Source organism: Coptis chinensis, chromosome 4 (genome assembly GCF_015680905.1).
Source record: "Coptis chinensis isolate HL-2020 chromosome 4, ASM1568090v1, whole genome shotgun sequence".
NCBI lineage: Eukaryota > Viridiplantae > Streptophyta > Magnoliopsida > Ranunculales > Ranunculaceae > Coptis > Coptis chinensis.
This window is the reverse complement of record NC_141459.1, coordinates 62,572,041-62,593,801: the sequence shown is the minus strand read 5'-3', so window position 1 is coordinate 62,593,801 and position 21,761 is coordinate 62,572,041. Positions and strand designations below refer to the sequence as shown.

Genomic DNA, 21,761 nt, shown 5'->3' with positions numbered 1-21,761 from the left:
ATAAGAAAACAAGACCCTTGGTACTAAATAGAATAAGTTTGTGAGTACCTTCACTGGAAAACTTTCACGAGACTTAAAGCTCATCCACTAGGGAATTCCTAATAGTTTAAGACCTCGTTGCATATGGTCAATACAATCACTCAGCGAAACGAGATTAGTATAGTTAACAATAAATCAGACATTTGCTATCTTCGTTTTTTGTCTCATCCTTGCTTGAAGACAAACAATGCAAGATGTTATTTGGGGGTGGTAATCAGCTCCTAAATGTTCATTTTATTACCATTACATTACTGCATTACATCCTTCCTTACGGATAACGAAAAGACAACTTATAGCTTTTCTTACATTTTTCAAACCACTTATTATAAAAGCTGCGTCTTAACACCAAAAGGAGCCTTAATCATGCTTATTATGAAGACCAGAAGCTTCTATGAAAAAGTGTTGAAAAAGTCAAGGTTAACGGTCAAAGTCAAAGGTCAAAGTCTTCAACTCAGAAAACCAAAGATGGAGGCCATTATCTAAAAATATGGCATTCTCCAAAACCTATCTTGGTCGAGAAGAAATTAAAAAGGAAAAGGAAAAGCAAAAGCAAAAAGTGAAGTGTGAGGTGTCTCAATTATAATAGAGAAGGGAAAATCAGTAAAAGGCAAAAGTAGGGGAATATAATCTAAAAGTTAGGGATAGAGAAGACACCTAGACTTAATCTAGTGTCATGTAGGATTTATTTTCTTGTCTACTTTTTCATTTAAGTCATTGACTTTCTTGTTTTTCAATTAAATCTTGTTCTTGTTTTTACATTTTCAATCAATCAATCTTCTTTCTTTTGTTGTTCTTTGTTTCAGTCTTCATTTCAATACTTTATTTCATTATTTTGAATCATTTCCATCTTAAACAACTTGAGTTTCAATTTTTTTCACTCATAAACTAAACTAGATCTAAACTAAGAGTCTATCTTCTTCCTTCAAACTCCTATCATTCAAACTCTAAACAATCTGGGATGAACCACATCAAAAACAACTTTGAGATACTCCAACTTAGCTTACTTTACTGGCATATACATATTTTAGACGACAGAAGGGAAAGTGATAGAGAGGGCGTGGAATGTGAGACTGTTAAAAAAGTTTTACTTTTGAATGCAATGTGAATCTAGCATGTGAGACAAAAGTTGTATGCAACATAAATAATACAATGACACTTATGAGATACTACCAGGTACATAGTAGTAAGGAAGACACAACAACGTAATAGGTGATAATACCTTAAGAGTTCAATTCTAACTTGGGGGCAAACTGAGTTGTCATCAAATTGCAGAGTGCAATCTTAAGAGAGAGAGGGGAGGAGCCCTCCACAAACCAATACATTTGGTTTTAGCTATAAGGCGTAATGAGATGTCCCAAATGCAGCTTGGAGAGAGAAGGGGAGATACATACTAAGTAAAGAAAAGAAGAATTAGAACGCGTAAATCAAACTACAAGTGACAAGTATAGAAGGAAAGAGACATGATAAACGATAAAATTGAATAGTTTACCTACGAAATGAACGATGAACTCAAAACGTAAGTAAACTAAAACTATTTATGTGTCTATATTTTGTCAAAGATTTCTACTCTCAATCCTATGAGATATAGTGGAGTAGAGTGATTCGTTCCACTCCTAGTCCTTCCGCATGCTGTGTTCTCTACGTATAAGTATTCTTAACTCTAAAGTCTAATGAGAGATTTATGAAGTGGCAACTAGACTACGATGCAACTACCCACAAGATGCAACTAGTCGACTATTAGAACAACTATGGGAATACTACGTTGATTCTATGATAAGGAGTTAGAGGGGGATTGATTCCACCTTAACTCGACTTAATCCTACTAACGACGAATCGTCGTAATCCGAATTGAACTGCTTTGCAGAACAATATGGTTACTCCTAATCCCTAATTACACATGGCATTTCTACCAATTCAGAACTAGTATGTGAACGATTAAACCCATTCTCATGGTGAACTAATCGTTTCTAGAGTGGAAAGGAAATTATGACGACTCTACGATAATCGGAATCAAGCTTTCATCAAGGCTTCTCAACCCCCTCAATGGAGGTTAGCCGAGAATCATCACGCTATCATTCCCAATTGAATTCAAACAAGGCATGATATAAAGATTGAAACTTTGCTTGTTTAAACCCAATTCAAAACTACTAATGCAATAATTGAATTAAACTAATAATGACAATTAATTGAATCTACGAATTTAAATTAAACAATTAATGGAAATGAAACTAACTTATGGAGAACACTATTTTATTAATCTAATGAATAATAAAACAATAATTCAATACTAAATTAATAATCTAACTAATCTAAGTCTAGCTATCTACGTAATAAGGGAATTTAGATCTACACAATTGTAAATGACAAGAATCGAAATTGACAAACTAGCTATTTTATTAATCAAACTAATTAAGAATAATGATTCTAAGAGTTTAATCTAAAACAAGAATTGAATTTAAAACTAAACTTAATTTTATTAAATGAAAACTAGATCTATAATTATCTATAGTTTTAGGTCTAACTAGCTACCATTAACAAAGAGTGAAGCTTTGGTTTTTATACATTCAGATCCAAAAATCGTGCATGGGCTTGGAGCCATGTTTTGGGCCAGAGAATCAGGCCCAAAACCCAATTCTTTCAGTCCAAAAAGGCCTCTTCAGCTGCAGTTGGCTTCAACAGACTTTTCATCCACTTCTGCTCCTCTGATTGGATCAAGGCTTAGACCATTGGAAAGCTACTTCCGAGCCGGTCGTTTTGACATAAGGTAGGCCCAATTCCAAGGTCTGAGTCCAAAGATACGGCCTTCGGAAGTTCTGCTAACTTTGTATGCTGTTTCTGCCCGCGTCGACTTTTCAGCTTTTGACCGGGCTTTAGAAAGGCTTTGTCTTCTTCAATCTTGGCCTTTAATCACAGAACTCCTTAGCAACCGACCTTTGCTCCTTTATCTCGCTAAAGTGGCACATTTATGCACATAATGGACTTTGAAGCCTGAAATGCATAAAAACACGTAATCAGTGTTAACTCTTAATTATTACTCACATAATTGGTCTAAAAGTATGACTGTTACAAGGTTAAAACTACAGTTTTGGGCTCTTATCAAGACACTACATGAGAGAAAATGAGAGTGAGAGCGCATAAAACAAATTACGAACGTTAAGGATTGAGTGGAAGAGATACTACATTAGAAACAATAAGAGGGAGAGCACGTGAAACAAACTACAAGTATCAAATAAGCATAACAAAATAAACATATTGGTGTTCCAAGTTTCACCACAAAGAAAATGAGCAAAATAAACACAGATTCCAAGTTATAAGTAAGAGAGTCATATGACGAAACTAATCTTGAACAATTTCGGAACCACAGACTTTTGCAGAACCCAAGGCTATGAAAGTTTCATCTGTAGCAGGGTCGGCCACAGTAGCTTCGGCTAAAGGTTCTTCTGTAGCAAGGGTAGTAGCAATAGAGATCACAATAACATTAGCAGGGGAAGGGGGCAAAGGCATTTTAGGAAGGAGTCGGCCTTCCTTAGCCAGACGGGCATGTTCTTCCCTGATTTTCTTAGCCACCCTTTTATCGGCCTGTGTCTTGAAGTGTAACTAAAGCTTTTCCATGTCCTCTTTGTGCCGCTGAAGGAGTGCCTCAAGTGGTCATTTATGCTCTCCATGTATTGTTGATGGACAAATTCAGCATTCTTGAGCTCATCTTCAGCCTTGAGCTTAGATAACTCTGCGGCCTCCAACTCTTCTGGAGACGACCGCAAGAAGCCCGCAGCCCTTCAACTCCAGCAACCTCCTTCTCCAACGCTTCCACCTTGGTCAGAGATCTAAAGAGACCGCGGATCATGTAAGAGACATCCATATTCAACTGGAAAAAGAAAAGTGGTTAAGGGAAATGGGAGTATAAAGGAGTGAATGCAATATAAAAGACGATTACCTTTTCCCAATTGGTGTACAAGGAGGTTCGGTGCTTCAAACGAGCCCCCTTCCACGTAAGCCATATCTCTATGAAGGTGAGAGCCATAGAATATAGTAGAGGCCACGACAAGATTCTCCAGAGTTGAATCTAAAATGTTGACCTCGTGGTTGTGAACCTTGAAGATGGGGCAGAAGGTTTTCGGAGCAGATATCGCGGTTCTTTTACCTTAAAAGGTAGCAAGTTCTTTGTCGGGGTGGAAACCCGATAAGATGGAGAGGCGATAGGGGTGGGTTCTGCGGAAACCAAGATCTGACTCCGCTTATGGGGAGGCTCACCAGGAGAAAAGACTTTCGCATCATATGGGACTTCCGCGGTAGGAGGGACTTCCATCACCTCGTCGTCCGAGTCACTATCGAACAGCTTTATCTTGGTGATATCGATAGCTTGGCTTGCAGAGTCCACGGATTGAGTTTTGGGGGAAATGTATTGGTCTTCCCAAGTAGAAATAGATCTTAAGGAAGGGATGGCATCTTGGGTGGACTAGGAGTGCAGTTCGCCTTGAGCTTTTCGAACTACGGCGGCCAAAGCTTGGGCACGAGCCTGGGATGTGGAAATCTTGGTGGTGAATCCACGGCTAGTAGGGTTACTAGAGTTGCCTTTTTTCGTCTGAGATCTTTTCTTTGGTGAAGGAGAGGCACGGGGAAGGGGAGGGCGATAGAATAGAGCAGAGTTCGTTCCAAAAGAGTGAAGCTTAGGGTCAGATAGCAGTGGAGTACCAAGATAGGGATGTATTCCTAAGACATCGGATTGAGCAGATCCCAGACCGCAAAGTTGTTGGAAAACACCTGAAGTGATTCCAAAGTAAATGTGCGACTTAGAATCATTTCTCTAACCTATGCAAGGGGATGGAAAAAAATTTCTTAGTGACATAGATTGTATATAAAAAGGAAAATTAGAAAGGAAACTCACTACTAGACAGGAAATCGAGGTGGTTAAGAGTCACACCAACTAGAAGGTCGACAGACAAAATGTTCCTAGAAACATGCAAAGGATAATAATGCCATGTCTCGTCCGAGGAGGGAATACGAAAGATGAAAGATTGTTTTTTAGGATGGACACAAAATGAATGATATCCCACACTGACATCCTTGGTGCTCTTCTTTATGAAATAATGAGCAATCATGTTGTGGCAGGATATCCTGGGCTCATTTGTTTTGTTATAATGGTTCGCAGTATACATAATCCCCTTGAACTTACCGATGCCTTGATAGGGATGGATATTGAAGTGATTGCACACTTCGACATCCAAAAGCGACAAAGGGAACCACAAACCAGATATGATCTGACCAACGGTGGCTACAAAACCCCCCGGCCGGCAGGGAACCAAATGTGGGAAGTGAGTTACCTCGGGTATGTGTTCAAATAGGATGTCATCAAAAATCCTGTAGGAAGCCTTAATCACTTCTAAGTTAGGTCTACAAAATCGTGATGGGGTGGTGGCAGGTTGGTGGGCTGCCCAGACGTGGAGGGGGCCATAATGGTGTCAATCGGAGGAGGGGACGCCACCATGTTGGATCTTAAGGAGGAAGAATCACCAGAGTACGATTAAGACATGGTGACGAAGGTGAGCTAGGGAAGTGTAAGGGACAAAAACGATAAAAAATGAGAGTGAGAGAGAGAGAAAATAGGCCAAAGGAAACAAAGAAAATAGAGAAACCAACTTGAACAAAGCCTGATCGAGACCAAGCAAGTCGGACCAAGTACGACGAGGAAGAAGACAAGTAATGAAGAAGCACCCCCGTTTGAGAGAGAAATGGCACGCAAGCAGAAGGGCTAGTAGTAAAAAGGGAGGAAGAAATGGGAGTGAGGGGCGGGAGACGAGAGGGTGAATAAGGAAAATAAGAGGGAGAAAGAATAAAGCAGGATTTGAAGGGAAAGAGGGGCAAAAAGGTAAAAAGAGAGGAGCCACTAAATGGGCAGGGGGGCTTGACGCGTGGAAGTGGAATAATCGAAAGGGCACTACTGACAAGGATGCACGTGATGAATATGTGTAACCGTATATGCATGCTAGCGGTACGTGTAAGGAAGGGAATAATGAAGATGTAGGATTATGGTAAGTGTGTTGAGGTTCACCACGAAAAGTTGTGTTTTTAGTATGGAGAGTGTTTTGTGAAAAAGGGAAGATAATTTCTTAGTTTTGTAGTGTCACTCTACGTTACTTAATGATTGGATTTGAAAACATGTAAATGAAGACAAGAATTAAAGGCTTGAAATGGAAAAGAATAACTTGATTGAAATGATTGAATGAAGAAGACTTTGTAGAGAATAAGAAACAAGATTGAAAAGCTTGATAAATAATTTAGATTGAAGAACTTGATAACAACAAAAAGTGAAATAAAGTAAATAAAATACTTGAAAAGTAAAGGACTTGAATTAAAATTCTACACTACTCCTACATGACAATAGATTAATTCTAGGTGCTATCTCTCTTTTCACTTTTCGGTTTATAAACTACACCTTTTACAAGTTACAGATTTACCCTGTTGTCTTAGATTCAAGCCACCTCATGAGTTTGCTTTATGCTTTCTCTAGATGCAAGCCACTTCATGAGTTTGTTTTTTTCCTTTATGTTTTATGCTTTTTGCTTTTGCTTTTGGTTTTCTTCTTAAGCAAGCTTTGGTTAAGCAAGCCTACTTTTGAGACAAGGCCATAATCCATAGTCTTTCAAGCTGAGGACATAATCTTCAGTATTTTGGGTTTGAGTCTTCCTAAGCAGCGTTAATAAAGCTTCTTTTGGTACTAAAATACATCTTTTAAAATAAATAGTCTGAAAAGGTCTGTAATCTACAAATGGCAGTAAAAACTATGAGTTGTCTGTTTATTAAGCATAAGAAAGACATATTTAAAGCATTGTAAAGGTAATAAAATGCACATTTGGAGTCTGATCAACAACCCTCGAACAACATTTTGTTTGTCCTCAAGCAAAGATAAGCGAGAAAAAACTAAGATCACAAATGTGTGATTTATTATACTAATCTCATTTCGCGGAGTGCGATTCCATTGACCATATGCAACAAGGCCTTAAACCACTAGGAATTTCCTAGTGGACGAGATTAATCCTCATGAGAGTTTTCCAGAGAAGGTACTCACAAACTTTCTCTATCTAGCATAAAGGGTCTTATCTCCTTATTTATTCTCAGAAGTCTATACATCTCATTAGCGGGAATAAGGACAAGCTCTTTTGAACTTAGGATAACATATGTAGCAATGAAATGCAAAAGCAGAGTTATTTTTGAATCTTTTGGAGAGCGTCCTTCAGGTGGGTTCTCACAACGATGTGTCGAAATAGAAACTCTCAGATAGATTCACTCAAGTTTAGTTCCCTCAAATGCAGTGGATATTTATATTCCTCACATACACGAATGGCTTCCAAAGAAAATCGGGGTTGATTGATCACAATTGCCACTTTTTTTTTTGAAGCATTTAGAGGTTAGGCTGACCTCGACCTGTATTAAAGAAAAAGAGACTCATGTTCTCAAGTACATTTTCCCTTGTGAGTCCTCCTTGACCATTTCTGATATTTGATAGTCTAATGGAGGTAGGAAATACAAAATGGAATTCTCATGTTCCTTGCTTAGCTTTGAGAAGTAATCAGCAACTCGGTTTGATTCCCTGAACACATGTTTAAAATCCACCCATTCAAAGTGTAACTTCAAACAGGCAATAGTAGCCACTATGTTGAGGCAGTACCAAGGCGGCTCCTCTGCTCCAGTAATAGATCCTATTGCTCCCTTCGAGTCTGAGCATACACAAATCCTCCTCGCTTCCTATCTGAATTGCTCCCTTCATTCCAGCTTCAATTACTAGCAACTCTTGGGTGATAACCGATCTTTTAGTCGAGTTCCCTGTAAACACTAGTTTGACGGCACCGAATTCATCTCGAATAACACCACCATACCCATTCGCGTCAGCTGAAACTGACCCATCTGTGTTGACCAGTAACCTATTTCTAATCGAGCTAGAGGTCTTTTATTAAGAGTTACAGGGCTAGGGTGATGGTTTAGAAAAAATGGAAGGGAAAAACAAAATCTAATAAGTTGAGAAATTGGGTACTCAAGATATTTGTAACTAGAGAAGAACCTCGTTTTGTTCTTTGATTCCAAATTGAGATTCATTCTTTAGCCCTTTGGCTTTGTGACTCCATATGATTTTGATTTTTGGGAGTTCTAATTTTGCTTTTGTTTCAATTTGATTTTGTTTCTTTTGATATCGACTCCTTTCGATTTTGAACTTTTGGGAGATTCAATTTTTGACTCCTTTGATTTTTTTTGGAGTTTTGGTTTTTGAGGGGTCTTTATTTTCTTTTCTTAATTTCTTTTTGAAGCACTAACTGATTTGGTTTTGTACAATGACTTCTCTTCTCTTCTTACTGTTCATCCAATTCTCAACTCATTAGCTGGGTAAGCTTTTTATTGTGTGTTGTAACGGGTGAGGGATTGATGGCGAAGAATAAAAAGGCTTTTAGAAGTTTTTGAAGGCTCAAAAAGGGGTAACTAGAGGGAAAATAGCTTTTTGTGTTTTTTACGTTTATTTGGCTATATCGATCAAGAAATGGCCTAAATTCCCTCCTAGGATATGACGTGGTGATAAACCAAGTGGACGTCTGGTCTTTTTATCCGGACATCCTTTGTGTCATCACTCAATAATCATTCAGATGAGGCTTTTGGCTAGATTCTTATAGGATATGGAACTTAATTGTTCTAACCTTGGTTTTCGAAGCTCACTTCTATATACAATCAAATGCTTATGCATATAATTCATGAAAGGATGCAGAAACTATTGTAATAGAACACCAATATTAATTTGTTCCATTCAAGAAACATGCATGATTCACTTATATACTTATCGAATTAAACTTTAAAAATTAGTGATAATCATCTAGCTAGTTACAAACTTCGAGATAATTAAAATCAAGAAGTGATGATATTATTATTATTGTTAATTAATTATATGTAGTTAGGTACAGTTTAAAATTAAGTTTAATATTATAATCTAATTAATCAATAGGACGAAGCAATGTGAAGAGTTCAAACATCAACTATACAAAGTTTAAACTATATATGCAATATATATTAACCTACAAGTTGTTGAAAGGCATGAGCATCACATCCCTCTTTAGTTCTGAAGTGTCGATTGGTAATTAATTAAGGTTGTCTCCCCAAGTGACATCGAAGTTTAAAATCCTATTTTTTTAGCGTCTCTCAATCCATTGGCAGGGAACTATAGGGTGTAGATAAAACTGAAATCTTATATCCGAACCCGACCAACCCGATCGGATAATACTAAAAATGCAAAAAAAGCCCAAAAAATATATCCGAAACCAACGCAAATAAATAAATGGATATGAAAATCGACCCAAACCTGAACTATTCAGATTTGGGTCAAACCCGACTCGATTCCCTGCCCTACACCCCCCCCCCCCCACACACACACACACACACACAAAAAAGTGTAGCATGGTTTCACCCCACTGAACCGCATACATGCACACATGCACAATTACATAGACTGTTGACTATAGTAAAAAGAAAAGAAAACAAGCGGGCCTTTGAAAATGGGTTAACATGGTTTTTGTCCATGGACTTGGTTAAAATAAGTGACCCGAATTAGACCCCAAAAAGCATGATCAAATGTGACTAACCTAAGTCGTGGATGATAACAAATGAGAATGGGGTTATTTCTCCCTGAATTGCCGCACATATCGAAGCGCCAAACCATCGAATTTCTTCTAAAACACTCGCAAAATAACTAACTCCCTCTAGAAAGATTGCACGAAACCCACATTCCCATGGTCGTGCAAGTTAGTTTTCCTCCATCTTCTCCACAATCCAGGTGCTTATATATATGTGGTTCAGCCCATGTTGTTTTTCACAAATCCAGAGCTTTCTTCCAAAGAGTTTGGTATGGAAACTTTTACTCTGTGAAATATAATAGTTCTTCTGCCTTATTAGAATCTTTACTTGTTACTTCTTTAATTGTTAGTTTTAGTTTGGGACTTTGGTGTTTCTCACTCTAACTAGTGTCTTAGATTTTTCATCTGTATAGACTTATGGATCCTTTAGACGAACAAGATGGTAGCAATTCGCAAGGTGCTGGACAAGAAGACGATAGCAATTTGCAAGGTGATGGACATGACCGTAGCAATTTGCAAGGTGCTGATTTGGGTGACAATGAGATAGGTGGTAATATACTGTGTACCCTAAACATTCTTGTTTTATAACATTTTATTTTATGGTGTTACCATATTTATTATTATGACACATGTAGGAGGGACACCTGCAGTGACTTCTTCTACCAAGAGAGGACCCTCAAAAGGCCCTAAAGTATTACCTTATGGGAAGAAAAGGAAAGTTAGTACTAATGAGCTAGGACAACCCAATGGGTTAGATCTGGATACCAGGGTATTTATTACCGGGTAAGGAGTGAACACTAGGAAATATGTTCCAATAACATACCAGAACTTTCGTGTAGTGCCAATTGACTATAAAAAAAAGAGTTTTGAGTGTTCTGGAGGTATATTATCTTTTAACTATGTTTATTAAATTTAAGTATGAGTTTATTGCTTTAAGACATACTACAATGTGTACTAATCAATCTTACTTTTACATGCATATTAGGACAATTTTGATTTTGATGACGTTTCACTAGAGTACCTCAGAGAGAGTATGGATCAAGCTTAGAGAAATCACAGGCATAACTTGCATAAGTGCCATATCAAAGGTAAAAGTTGGGCATCAGTGAGAGCAGCTCCACCCCCTCCTTTTTTTAACAGAGAGCAGTGGTATTGGTTTTTGGAATACACAAAGAGTGAGAAGTTTTAGGTCTCAATTACATAATCCTATTTTTTTCTTTGACTCCTCTTTGATTAAGTATTTGACGACTTTAATTAGTAATGAGTTAATGATTTTATTTTTGTTGGATTAACTTAGGCTGCAAGCAAAAGAAACAAGGCTAACCGTTTGAAACTCAGAGCACCAAATACACTTGGCAGGAGGAGCATGGCTGCCACACGGTATGTCATTGTGAGTATGGTTCAATTCTTTTGTGGAGTGTGATAATTAGGCATGTTTTATTTTTGTTAAAAGATGCAATAAAGGAATTAGAAGATTAAATTAACATAGTTGTTTTTTATACTCACATACACCTATATTTTAAGGCTGTGGAAAACAAGTTCAAGTCCGACTTGGAGGTTGGGAGGGCAGAGGTATACATTCGAGCCCATACTAAGAAAGACAAAACCATTCAGTGTCCTGAGATCGCTGTAAGTGTTAAAACATTGACTACATTTTATTCTTCAGTCACTCATAGTTTTACAAAGCTTATTAGTTTATATTGCTAACTAATTAAAAATGTTTTAGGAAAAAATTCAAGGAATTGTGAATTCTGATCCTTCGTCCAACATTTTGAGTGTTGATGATGCACTTGCACAGACAAGTAATACTTAATGCATTGGTATATATCTTTATATATTTATTCCATCTATTTTTTATGTGTAAATCGGATTAGTCTACAGACACTTGGAAAAGACAAAAGTGGACGTATGAGAGGTATGGGTGCTGGTGTTAGTAGTACCATGGTGAAAAAAACTGCTCTGATTTTGAAGAAAAATGAAGAGTTGAGATGTGAAAACACTACTACAAATTCAAAGTTGGACAGGTTAGAAACAGAGCTTCAAATGGTGAAGGACATGATAGTGGCATCACAGGTACATGTGGTAGGATTGTTGAACTTTAGAGTGGTGTTGTTTTTGGTTTTCCTTAGTTGCTAACATGTGGTTTGTCTACATTTAGCCTGCATCCCAAACTCAAAGAAATCATGTTTCAGAAACACCTACTATAGAAGTTCCATTAAGGCAGCCTAGTTAGGTATATTTTTTTGGGATAGTTTTATATATTGGTGCATTTTTATATGGTGTATTACTTTAAAAAGGTATTTATGTTAGTTCAAAATTAATGCAGATGCATTATTCATTTATGAACAAGATGAGAGATTTGCATTTTGTCGGGGGATTAAAGGTTGCTAGTGGAGAAATTGTTGCAGTAAACCCACAATCATTGTCCATGGTAGGCCCATGGGAGAGGGGGTTTTCAAAATTCTCTTAACTGAGGTGGTTGACAGTGAAGCCAAAGTGTTCTTTCCAAATGATTTTGCTAGTACACTTGGAGAAGTGGGTGTGCATGGATATGTCACTTGGCCAACAGCTTTTCTGTAGGTTCCAAAGGACGACGCTTAATGTTTATCTTGTCCAGGCGTGGGTGCCAAGCCTCCAGTCATAGGACTGGTTACAACATCTAAAAAAAGAAGTTGTTTATTTTACTAGTTTATTTGGACGTGGCTATGTAAATATGTTATTTGACTACATTCGTTTAGAATTCTCTGTTGTCTGCGAATGACTACTTGTGGATATGATGTTTTCACGACAGGGTTATTTAGTTTTCTTGGTGCGTGGAAACCTTCTATTATCTCATTTATGAAAGGCTATTATATTATTTTCAGTGTAATTACAACTCTACTGCCTGAAACTAAGTTACTGTAGGAATGTGTTCTCCGACATTATATCTTATCACACCTAAATTATGGTTTAGAAGATTTTCCTGTTGAAACTAAGTTACTGCAGGTATGTGTTCTCCCGACATTATATCTTATCCGACATTATTCTAATTCACACCTAAATAGCACCCACATTCATATATTATATCTTATCACTGCTGACTTGTTTGTAACATCACACACTCACACTATTTAGCTGACTTAGATATTTTCAGGAATGTGTGAGTGGTGCGGGTGATGCAGTGGTGCGGGTGGTGGTGTTGCTGCTGATACTGTGTGTGCAGGTGCAACTAAGTGAGAGTGTGAGTGTGTGAGTTGTGTGATGTGGGTGGGTGTTGCAGTGGTTTGAGTGGTGTGAGTGGTGCGGGTGATGCAGTGGTGTGGGTGTTGCTACTGCCAACCTTTAGTTGGTGGGTTAGAATTAGGGTGATACAGTGGTGTGGGTGCTGCTGCTGCCAACCTTTAGTTGGTGGGTTAGAATTAGGGTGATGCAGTGGTGTGGGTGCAATAACTAAAACAATCTAACTAGATTGTAGTATTTTATTTAGTAGATGTAGTGGTGTGGGTCTTAATTCTATTCTATATCTTATATAATATATGAATGGTTCGTAATTAGTAGATTGTGGTATTTTTCGGATTTTGAATTGCTAATATAGTACAATGATTTATATATGATCTAAACCTTGGAACTTCTAATGAAGTATTAGTGCGTTCCCTGAACCCCTTTACCACCATTCTGAAGTCGCAACCTTGGATGCGAACTTCTAATGAAATTCCAATATTGTTCAGACAAATGATGTAGACACGCATGCTCCCACTTTGGATGGAAAAATTGAACCAATAGCCCAATACCCATGACTACTCTCTAGGCGTCCCTTGGATTCCAGACACAATCCCGACCTCAAAAAGTTGATAATATAGAAAGGAGAACTGAAAATGCTAACTGAAAAGGATGGATTAGAGAAAAGAAGACTATGAACCAATGCAAATTACAAGTTAGTAACTGAGCTATCCGAGCTCAATCTTCCTTCTTAACTAAGCTAATAGCTATATATTCAAATGAGTGTCATACAATAAGCGAATAGCTATCCAAAGTTCCATCTCCAATCTAACTAAAACAAGAGTAACACAGTACTACAACTATGACACTACTAAAACATAGTACTACCAATGAGGACCGTTAAATTTGGTTTGGGTTAGGGGTGACTTCGGATCAGATTGGACAAAGGGCTTTCGGAAAAATTTCCAATTTTTTTCGGATGGCAATATCCTTTCCAAATCCAATCCAATTCTTTTTCGGATGACAATTTTTTTTCCGAATTCTGAAAGTTCGGAAAATTGGAAAATTTTCTAAATTTTCGGAATCCGCAAAATACGAAAATAAATCGGAAATTTAAATTATATAATCAAATTCTCTCTTAGGATAACCATTTTTTATCGAGTTAATATATCCATATAAAAGAGCATTAATTATAAGAGATAGAACTTTTTGTTGGCATATGAACAAGGCTTTCAAAGCCGACTCCACCATCCCAAATTTCATAAACGCAATAACCATTCATGTCCAAGTAATGACATCTTTCGCTAGCATCCTTTCAAATATAAAAACCACATCGTCCACACTACCACATTTACTATAAAACCCAATCAACGCATTATTCACACTGATATTCGATCCAAACCCATTCTTGAGAGCATGTGCATGGCATTCCCTTCCTTTCAAGTAATTAAAACCCTCTGTTGACGCCACCAAAAGGTTTGTCAGCGAAAATTGGTCCACTCTAAATCCATTGGTTCTGATTCAATCAGGGCCGACTCTGAGTTTTGGGTGGCGTTTTGTTTTGTTTTTGAGAAATACCGAAAATATTCTGAAAAAGAATTGAAGAAGACGAGTGGATTTTGTTTTTGTTTCGGGATTAGTTAGTTGGGCTAGGGCGAACATTTAATGTTTTAAGCAAAAAAAACATAAAAGTGTGGGCTAGTGACTTAGTGGGCAATGGTCATTCAATAACTAGGCCAAACTTTTAGTGTTTTGAACTTACGTGGACACTGACTTGCCATTTGTATGCATTCTGTTTGCCAAATCATCAATTACGTATACATACTTCACAGTATAAATATACGGCACCCATATTAGCAATATTTGAAATAATACAATGCCCATAATGTAAAATCCACTATAGTTCAGTACCCATATCAATAATTTTTTCAATTCAGTAAATAGGAAGATAGGAGAAATTGAGATATGTACTAAAATGACAATATTGATTTTTTGAAAGTGTGAGAGAGACAATGTTCTACTTCTCAAGGATTTTATTTGGTTTGTAAACTATCTACAGTTTTAATTTAGTAATAACTATATGAAATAAACCGCTATATGTTAAAAATGCGGAAATTAATCGGAAATCAGAATGGATCGGATTTTGAAAACACATCCAATTCCGATCTAATTATTTTTTGGAAAAATCGGATATCAGAATTTCAGATATCGGAACACAAATATTATGGCCAAATTCAGAAAAATATCGAATCGGAATTCGAAAAAATTGGATTTTCGAAAAAAAGAGACACCCCTAAGTTTGGGTAAACTACCAATGAGTTTATGACAATTAATTGAAGTTTATTAAAAATGAAAAATTGTTAAAAATGAAGAGGAACATGGATTAATAGTTAATGAAAATTTCTCATAAAAGTCAATTTCAGGTTTCGCCTCTTGCCATAAGATGTGATCTCACCGTTGAGATACGAAGCAACATACATCTCGATGCGAAACGACTGATGGCTTGTGAAGCCGCACATGTAGGGCAGGGATCGGGTCGGATATGGCTATATCCGAATCCAAATAATTTCACAGTATCCGAACACGAACCCGATTATATCCGAAATTTAATATCCGAATCCGACCCAAACCCAACCAAACCCGACTAACCCGATCGGATAACACTAAAAATAAAATAAAAAGCCTAAAAATTATATCTGAATCTGACCTAAACCCGACATACCCGAATACATAAATGGATATGAAAATCGACCCGAACCCGATGTATTCGGTAATCGGGTCGGGTTGGATTCGGGTTTACCCGACCCGATTCCCTGCCCTACGCACATGTGTTTTAGTGAGGGATATCGATTTGAATTCCAACGTCTAAAGAAAAGCAACTAAAATGGGAAGTTCCCATAAAACAGTTATACGAACTTCCAATCTATCTTTTCTCTGTCTCCTCCTTCTCCCTCAACACACCCTTTTTTGTTACTCTCTACCAGTTCCATCGATTAGTATTAACCAGGGTTTTCTGTTTGATCAAGTAAGCACTTTTCTTCAATATTAAATCTTATTTTCAGTTGTCTCTTTGTTTTTTATATATATTTTATCTTGCCGAGGATTGTTTATAATTGCATAGATATATGCCTTTACCTATCTAAATTATGCTTGTTTTAAACATGTTGCAGAGTGGAAATGGGTCACTCTGCAAAAGACGACAGGGCCTGGATTGATCTTAGTTTTCCTGATCAACGTTTTATTGATGGTGTGTCGAGCTTTGTGAAATTCGTGCAAGTTCGTTTTCCTGATACAGAGACGACACAATGCCCATGTAATATGTGCAAGAATCAATGAATTCCAGTTCCTTATGAAGAAGTGAAGATAGATTTGTTCAAACATGGTTTCAACCCGGCTTATAAGATTTGATACTTGCATGGTGAGAGTGAAACATTTGAGCACGCCGATAATGAATCAAGATTCCATGACCACCAAGAAAATGTATACATGGATGACTTTGATGAGCTTCTCATAAACCCAATGGCTCAAGATTCTGGTGGTAATCCAGATGCTTGTGTCCAAGATAAACCAAACACGGGGACTCAAGGTGAGAACAGATTCAGAGAGGTACCACCTACTGAGTTAGGAAATATGCCAGAGTATCTGAACCCCTTGTACAATGGTAGTAAGTACAATGTGCTCAGGTTTACACGAAGTCTGCTGAACCTAAAAGTGGGCCATGGATGGAGCAATAGAAGTTTTAATGAGCTCCTTCAGCTTCTAAAGGATGTGTTACCTCTAGATAACAACACTCCAAAAAATACTCAAGTGTGACACATGTGGTGTGTCTAGGTTCAAGTTTGATAGAAGAACAAAACAGCGAGTCCCTACTAAGATATTGAGATATTTTCCAATAACTCCAAGACTGCAAAGAATGTACAGCGTGCCCTGGGTGGCTAAAGAGATGACTTGGCATTCAACCGGAAGAATGACACCCGAAAAGATGAGGCACCCAGTCGACTCTAACACATGGAAGTCCATGGATAGAAGGTATAAAGATTTTTCATCTGATTCTCGTAATGTTCGCTTGGGATTATCCACAGATGGATTTAATCCTTTTGGCACGTGTAGCACAACACACAGTTGCTGGCCTGTATTGCGTGTACCCTATAACCTTCCACCGGGTTTATGCATGAAGCCACAATTTACAATGCTCACAGTACTCATTGAAGGCCCAAGCCAACTAGGGAAGGACATTGATGTGTTTTTGCAACCTTTGGTTGTGGAGTTGAAAGTTCTGTGGGAGAAAGGGGTCACAACATTGGATGCGTTCACTAATACCGAGTTTAATCTTCATGCTATGTTGTTGTGGACAATACATGACTTTCCAGCATATGGGGATGCTTCTGGTTGTAGAACGAAGGGTAAATTTGGTTGTCCTTGTTGCGGTCCAAAGATAGATTTTATGTGGCTTCGATATGGAATGAAACATGCATTCATGGGTAGCAGGAGGTGGCTGTCGGCTACAGATAGAAGCAGAAAAGACACAAGTGCTAACACTTTTAATAAGAAAGAGGAGTCTCGTGGACAACCAATACGTTTGAGTGGGGAAGAAGTGAAAAAAATGACTGCTGGACTAGATGTGGTGTGGGGGAAAACTAAAAAAAAAAGAAAAAAAGAAAGGTGGGAGAAGATGATGAATATGCGGATGGTGATGCATCAGCTTGCTTCTGTAAACAGTCAATTTTCTTTAAGTTTCTCAAGTACTTGGAGCATATCCCTATGCGCCATAATTTGGATGTTATGCATATCAAGAAAAATGTTTGTGAGAACTTGATTGCATTGATGCTGAACACAAAGGGAAAAACGAAAGATGATGCTAATGCACATAGAGATTTGAAGCGGCTGAAAGTCAAAAAGCGACTATGGCTGCAAAAACAGAATGGAAAGGAAATTCAGAGGCTTGGTCGGTATTGGCTCATGAAAGAAGAGAAAAGGATATTTCTCCAGACACTATGTGATTTACGTGTCCCTTTTGGTTTTAGTAGCAATTGGAGGAATATTGTCACAGAAGATGGTATGGACCTAAAAGGTGCACATACGAAGTCTCATGACTATCACATCTTGATGCACCATTTGCTTCCTATGTTGATCCAACATGCATTTAAGGATAGGAAGGAAATTCGCCCTTTAATTAAAAGTTTCTCTTCATTTTTTAATGCTCTATGTTCTAAGATTATCGATGTTGATTCACTGTTAATATTAGAGAAGGATATGGCAAGGACACTATGTGAACTTGAGAAGTATTTCCCTCCATCAGTGTTTGTTGTCATGATGCACCTGCCTATCCATTTGGCTTATGAGGCTCGGGTTTGTGGACCTGTTTATTAAAAATGGATGTATCCATTTGAAAGGTATGGTGTAATTTTGATTACTTACATTGTAGACATATTATTTGAAATATGTTATACTTAACACGTCGTTAATATTGAAGGTTTATGAAAACTTTTAAAGGCTATGTTGCAATCAAAGCTCGCCCTGAGGGTTGTGTGGCAAAGAGATACCTTGATGAGGAGGCAATAATATATTGCAATCAGTACAAAGGAAAAGGTAAAATAAGTATTTTGAAAGAACTGGAGGAGAAAATGGATGACTCTGCTAAATCTTTAGATGACATTGATGACAAAGGTGAGGGCCGGACCAGTTAGGCGGGTCAGACCTTTGTCATCCATGGTATTGAATATGAACAAGCTCGCCATTGGGTACTCAACTGTCATCCTAAATATGAAACGTGGCAAAGGTATGCGTTATTATAACCCTATATATTAAATTATCATCGTGCATCTTATGTAAGCTTAAATGTTCCCCCTTTTGCTTTAAGGAAATACACTGAATTCTTACAAGAACGTAAGGCAACTTTAGGAAAGAAATTTGGACACTATAAGGTACCTAGCGAAGAAGAGTTTTTGCCCTGGTTGTAACAGCAGGTACTAGAAAATAACTTAATATTTGCCTGCTTTTAATTGATCAAATCTAATTCTTTGTTGTTAATATTTACAGACAGAGATCGTTGACTCTACGGATGTTGATTTCTTAGATATTATTAAAGGACCTTTGTTGATTGCTACACGCTACAAGAAGTACTGCATAAACGGCTTCCTCTATGTTACCAAGGACCATGAGAAAACTAAAAGGTACCAAAACAGTGGGGTTAGCACAGATTGTATAACCACTTGTCAATCTAGTGCTAAAGACAAGACTCCAGTAGATGAATCATTGATGTACTATGGAGTTCTCAAAGATATCATCCAGCTAGAGTATCGAGAAGGGTACAAGCCTATCCTCTTTAAGTGTGATTGGGTTAAAGTGACTCACCATGGTGTTAGATATGATAAGGAAGCGAATCTAAGATTAGTAAATTTGTCGAACTTTGCTAGTTCTAATCAATTAGGGGACGAACCATTCATTTTTGCACAAGATGCTAACCAGGTGTTTTACTCTAAAGATCCTAAGGAGTCGGAATGGCATGTTGTACTAGAGGTTCCAGCAAAGGCATATTATGAAGATAAAACTTGTATTCTTCCCAATGAATCGGTCATAACCAATGCTGAAGTTGGAACCAACAATAGTGAACAAGCAATGGATGATGAGCTGATCTATAATGATCCTGACGAAAATGTAGTGGTTGTTGAGAAGACTAATATACGAAAGTGGTCGAGGAAGCGTTAGGTATTATTATTTGTAGTTGTTTATGTGGTACCATTTTGCTGGCTAAGAAAGTCATTTGAATTGTATATTATTTGACAATTGATAGTTTGTCTTTTTGAATATATTATGTGGTGCTAGTGAATTTTAAATTACCATCTTCTAGGTAAACCTTTTTTAACTCCGCCAATGCCATGTTTTTGTTTAGCATTGCCGGTCCCAAGCCCGGATAAAGGAGGAGGGAAAAAGGTAGGTTTAACCTTTAATAATGGAACATGGTGGTCTTACCAGGTATCATTTCTTTGTTGTTTGTAGTATTTTGCTTTTGGGGGCTTTCTTTCTCGTTTTAATGTAACAGTTGCACTTTTCTTTTTTAATTTCAATTTTTCCTTTTCCCCCTTATTGGTGTAATGGTTGGGAAATGAGTTGGAATGTTTTGTTTTAAGTCTTAGTTATGTGTAGATATTTAACCCTTCTTCATCTGTTGGTTCTTTCCCTCAAGTGCAATGTTATTTTTGTACAGGTTTGAAAAGCAAGATGGAGTTGTTTTGATGGCTACAACAAGAAATCTGGAGCAAATAGATCAGGCCCTACAAAGGACTGGTCGGATGGATAGAGTATTTCATCTTCAATGCCCAACTCAAGGAGAAAGAGAGAAAATCTTGCAAATTTCTGCTAAAGAGATTATGGACGAAGAACTAATTGATTTTGTAGACTGGGGAAAGGTAATTATTTGCATATTATTGTTAAATAATTCAGAAAATGCTTTTATATGTCAACTCCTAATTTTTTTTTTTTTTTTTTTGTCAAATCATATACATTTTGTACTGTAAAATTCTATTTTATTTTTCATCCTTTTCAGATAAGAAGCTATTATAACAACTAGCATATTATTAGCTAGTATTAATATACTTTTTTGAAAATATGTTTCATACGCTATTTGGCCTGTATACTCTATTTGGAAGAGTTTTAACCTGATTCTGCCATCCTTATGCAGTGTTCTATGCTTCCTTCATGGATGAAATTTACTCACCGAAAAATGGGAAGAAAGTATAATACAAATAAAATTTTAAGTGGTCAGCAGGGTCCGTTAATAAAATTCCAAGCACATTTGTTTTCCCTAAAACCAAACTCCTAACATGCCAAACTTCGTTACCTTTTTTGCAGAGTGAATCACACAACTTTAATTTAAATACGTAGAGTCTTGATCGTATTGAACTTGGTTATGGTCATCTCTTATCTGATGTATCGACTTAGGGAACGGTTTTGCACATGGCATTTTATCAAGCTTCCAGTTTTGAATAAGGAGCTTAGAACTCATGTCCTCTGCTGGTTGTGGGACTTCTTGTAACAAAAATAGACATTGTTATGGTAGATTTAATTTATCAAATGCTTTGCAATTATCATACCTTTGCCATAAGTTCATAACACCTTGGCGAGCTATTAATTGATCTCATAATATAGAATTAATCTTTTGTCTCTCTGTAAATTATATATATAAAAAATCAGGTTGTAGACACTTCCGTAGGTGCAATTTTTGTATAACTATCTATTTGGGGAGTGTGAGGCACATGCTTCCTCTAGTATCACATTTTCATTTTCTTTCTTTTCCCTCATTTCTGTACTAAGCTCTTTAGTTTGAGGGTATACGTTGACTAAACTAGGGGAAGAGGGCTGGAGGACCCTGTTCCTGTTTAATTTGGGATTTAGGATAGGGGTAAAATAAATTATGCCCCAGGGACAATGACCATTTACCAAAATTCCCGTTGTCAGGTATGGCTCAACTCCTCTTATGAACTCCTCAGACACCGGTTTCTCTTGTTTTTAGGCCGTGTTAATGTTAAAGCTATGCAACTTTAAGTTTGGTGCTGCCACATGGTAGCGTCCTGAACTCAGAACGACCACTAGAATATGCAAGCCCTTCATTTAGTGATGTAATATGTATAGTTGGTCATTCATTTCTTTGTCCTCACAACTTATTAACAATGTATTCAAGCTGAGCATATATAAGTCATAGCTCGATAATCCTACTTGGCTACTTAATAATGGACAGGATTGAAAGTCATAGATAATTCTATTTCTTCTTAACGGTAGATGCTGGTGTTGATGGCTGACAATTTTATACAATATCTGCATGTACTTGTTAACATGCCCTTTGTTTTTATAGCTCTTAATCTCAAACTTTTCTTTTCTCCCATTTGAGTTTTAGCTGACAGTGAGCATGCTCTGCTT

General features: G+C 37.3%; 1 protein-coding gene and 2 long non-coding RNA genes across 3 annotated transcripts; all 3 read left to right on the top strand.

Annotated features, from left to right (window-relative positions):
- Window positions 1-9,777: 9,777 nt before the first annotated feature.
- LOC147504315 (uncharacterized) lies at window positions 9,778-10,827 on the top strand. Its single transcript, XR_015220381.1, has 4 exons — window positions 9,778-9,916; window positions 10,061-10,197; window positions 10,283-10,528; window positions 10,633-10,827. It is a non-coding gene; the product is annotated as an uncharacterized LOC147504315 (long non-coding RNA).
- A 115-nt stretch (window positions 10,828-10,942) lies between these two features.
- LOC147504314 (uncharacterized) lies at window positions 10,943-11,467 on the top strand. The gene is made up of 3 exons (XR_015221175.1): window positions 10,943-11,037; window positions 11,172-11,276; window positions 11,374-11,467. It is a non-coding gene; the product is annotated as an uncharacterized LOC147504314 (long non-coding RNA).
- Window positions 11,468-16,331: 4,864 nt separating this feature from the next.
- On the top strand, window positions 16,332-19,553 carry LOC147504313 (uncharacterized). Its single transcript, XM_086605143.1, has 4 exons — window positions 16,332-16,528; window positions 16,677-17,469; window positions 17,580-18,194; window positions 18,885-19,553. Exons 1-4 carry the CDS (start codon window positions 16,332-16,334, stop codon window positions 19,551-19,553), a joined length of 2,274 nt encoding a protein of 757 aa, XP_086461269.1.
- The last annotated feature ends 2,208 nt before the right edge of the window (window positions 19,554-21,761 follow it).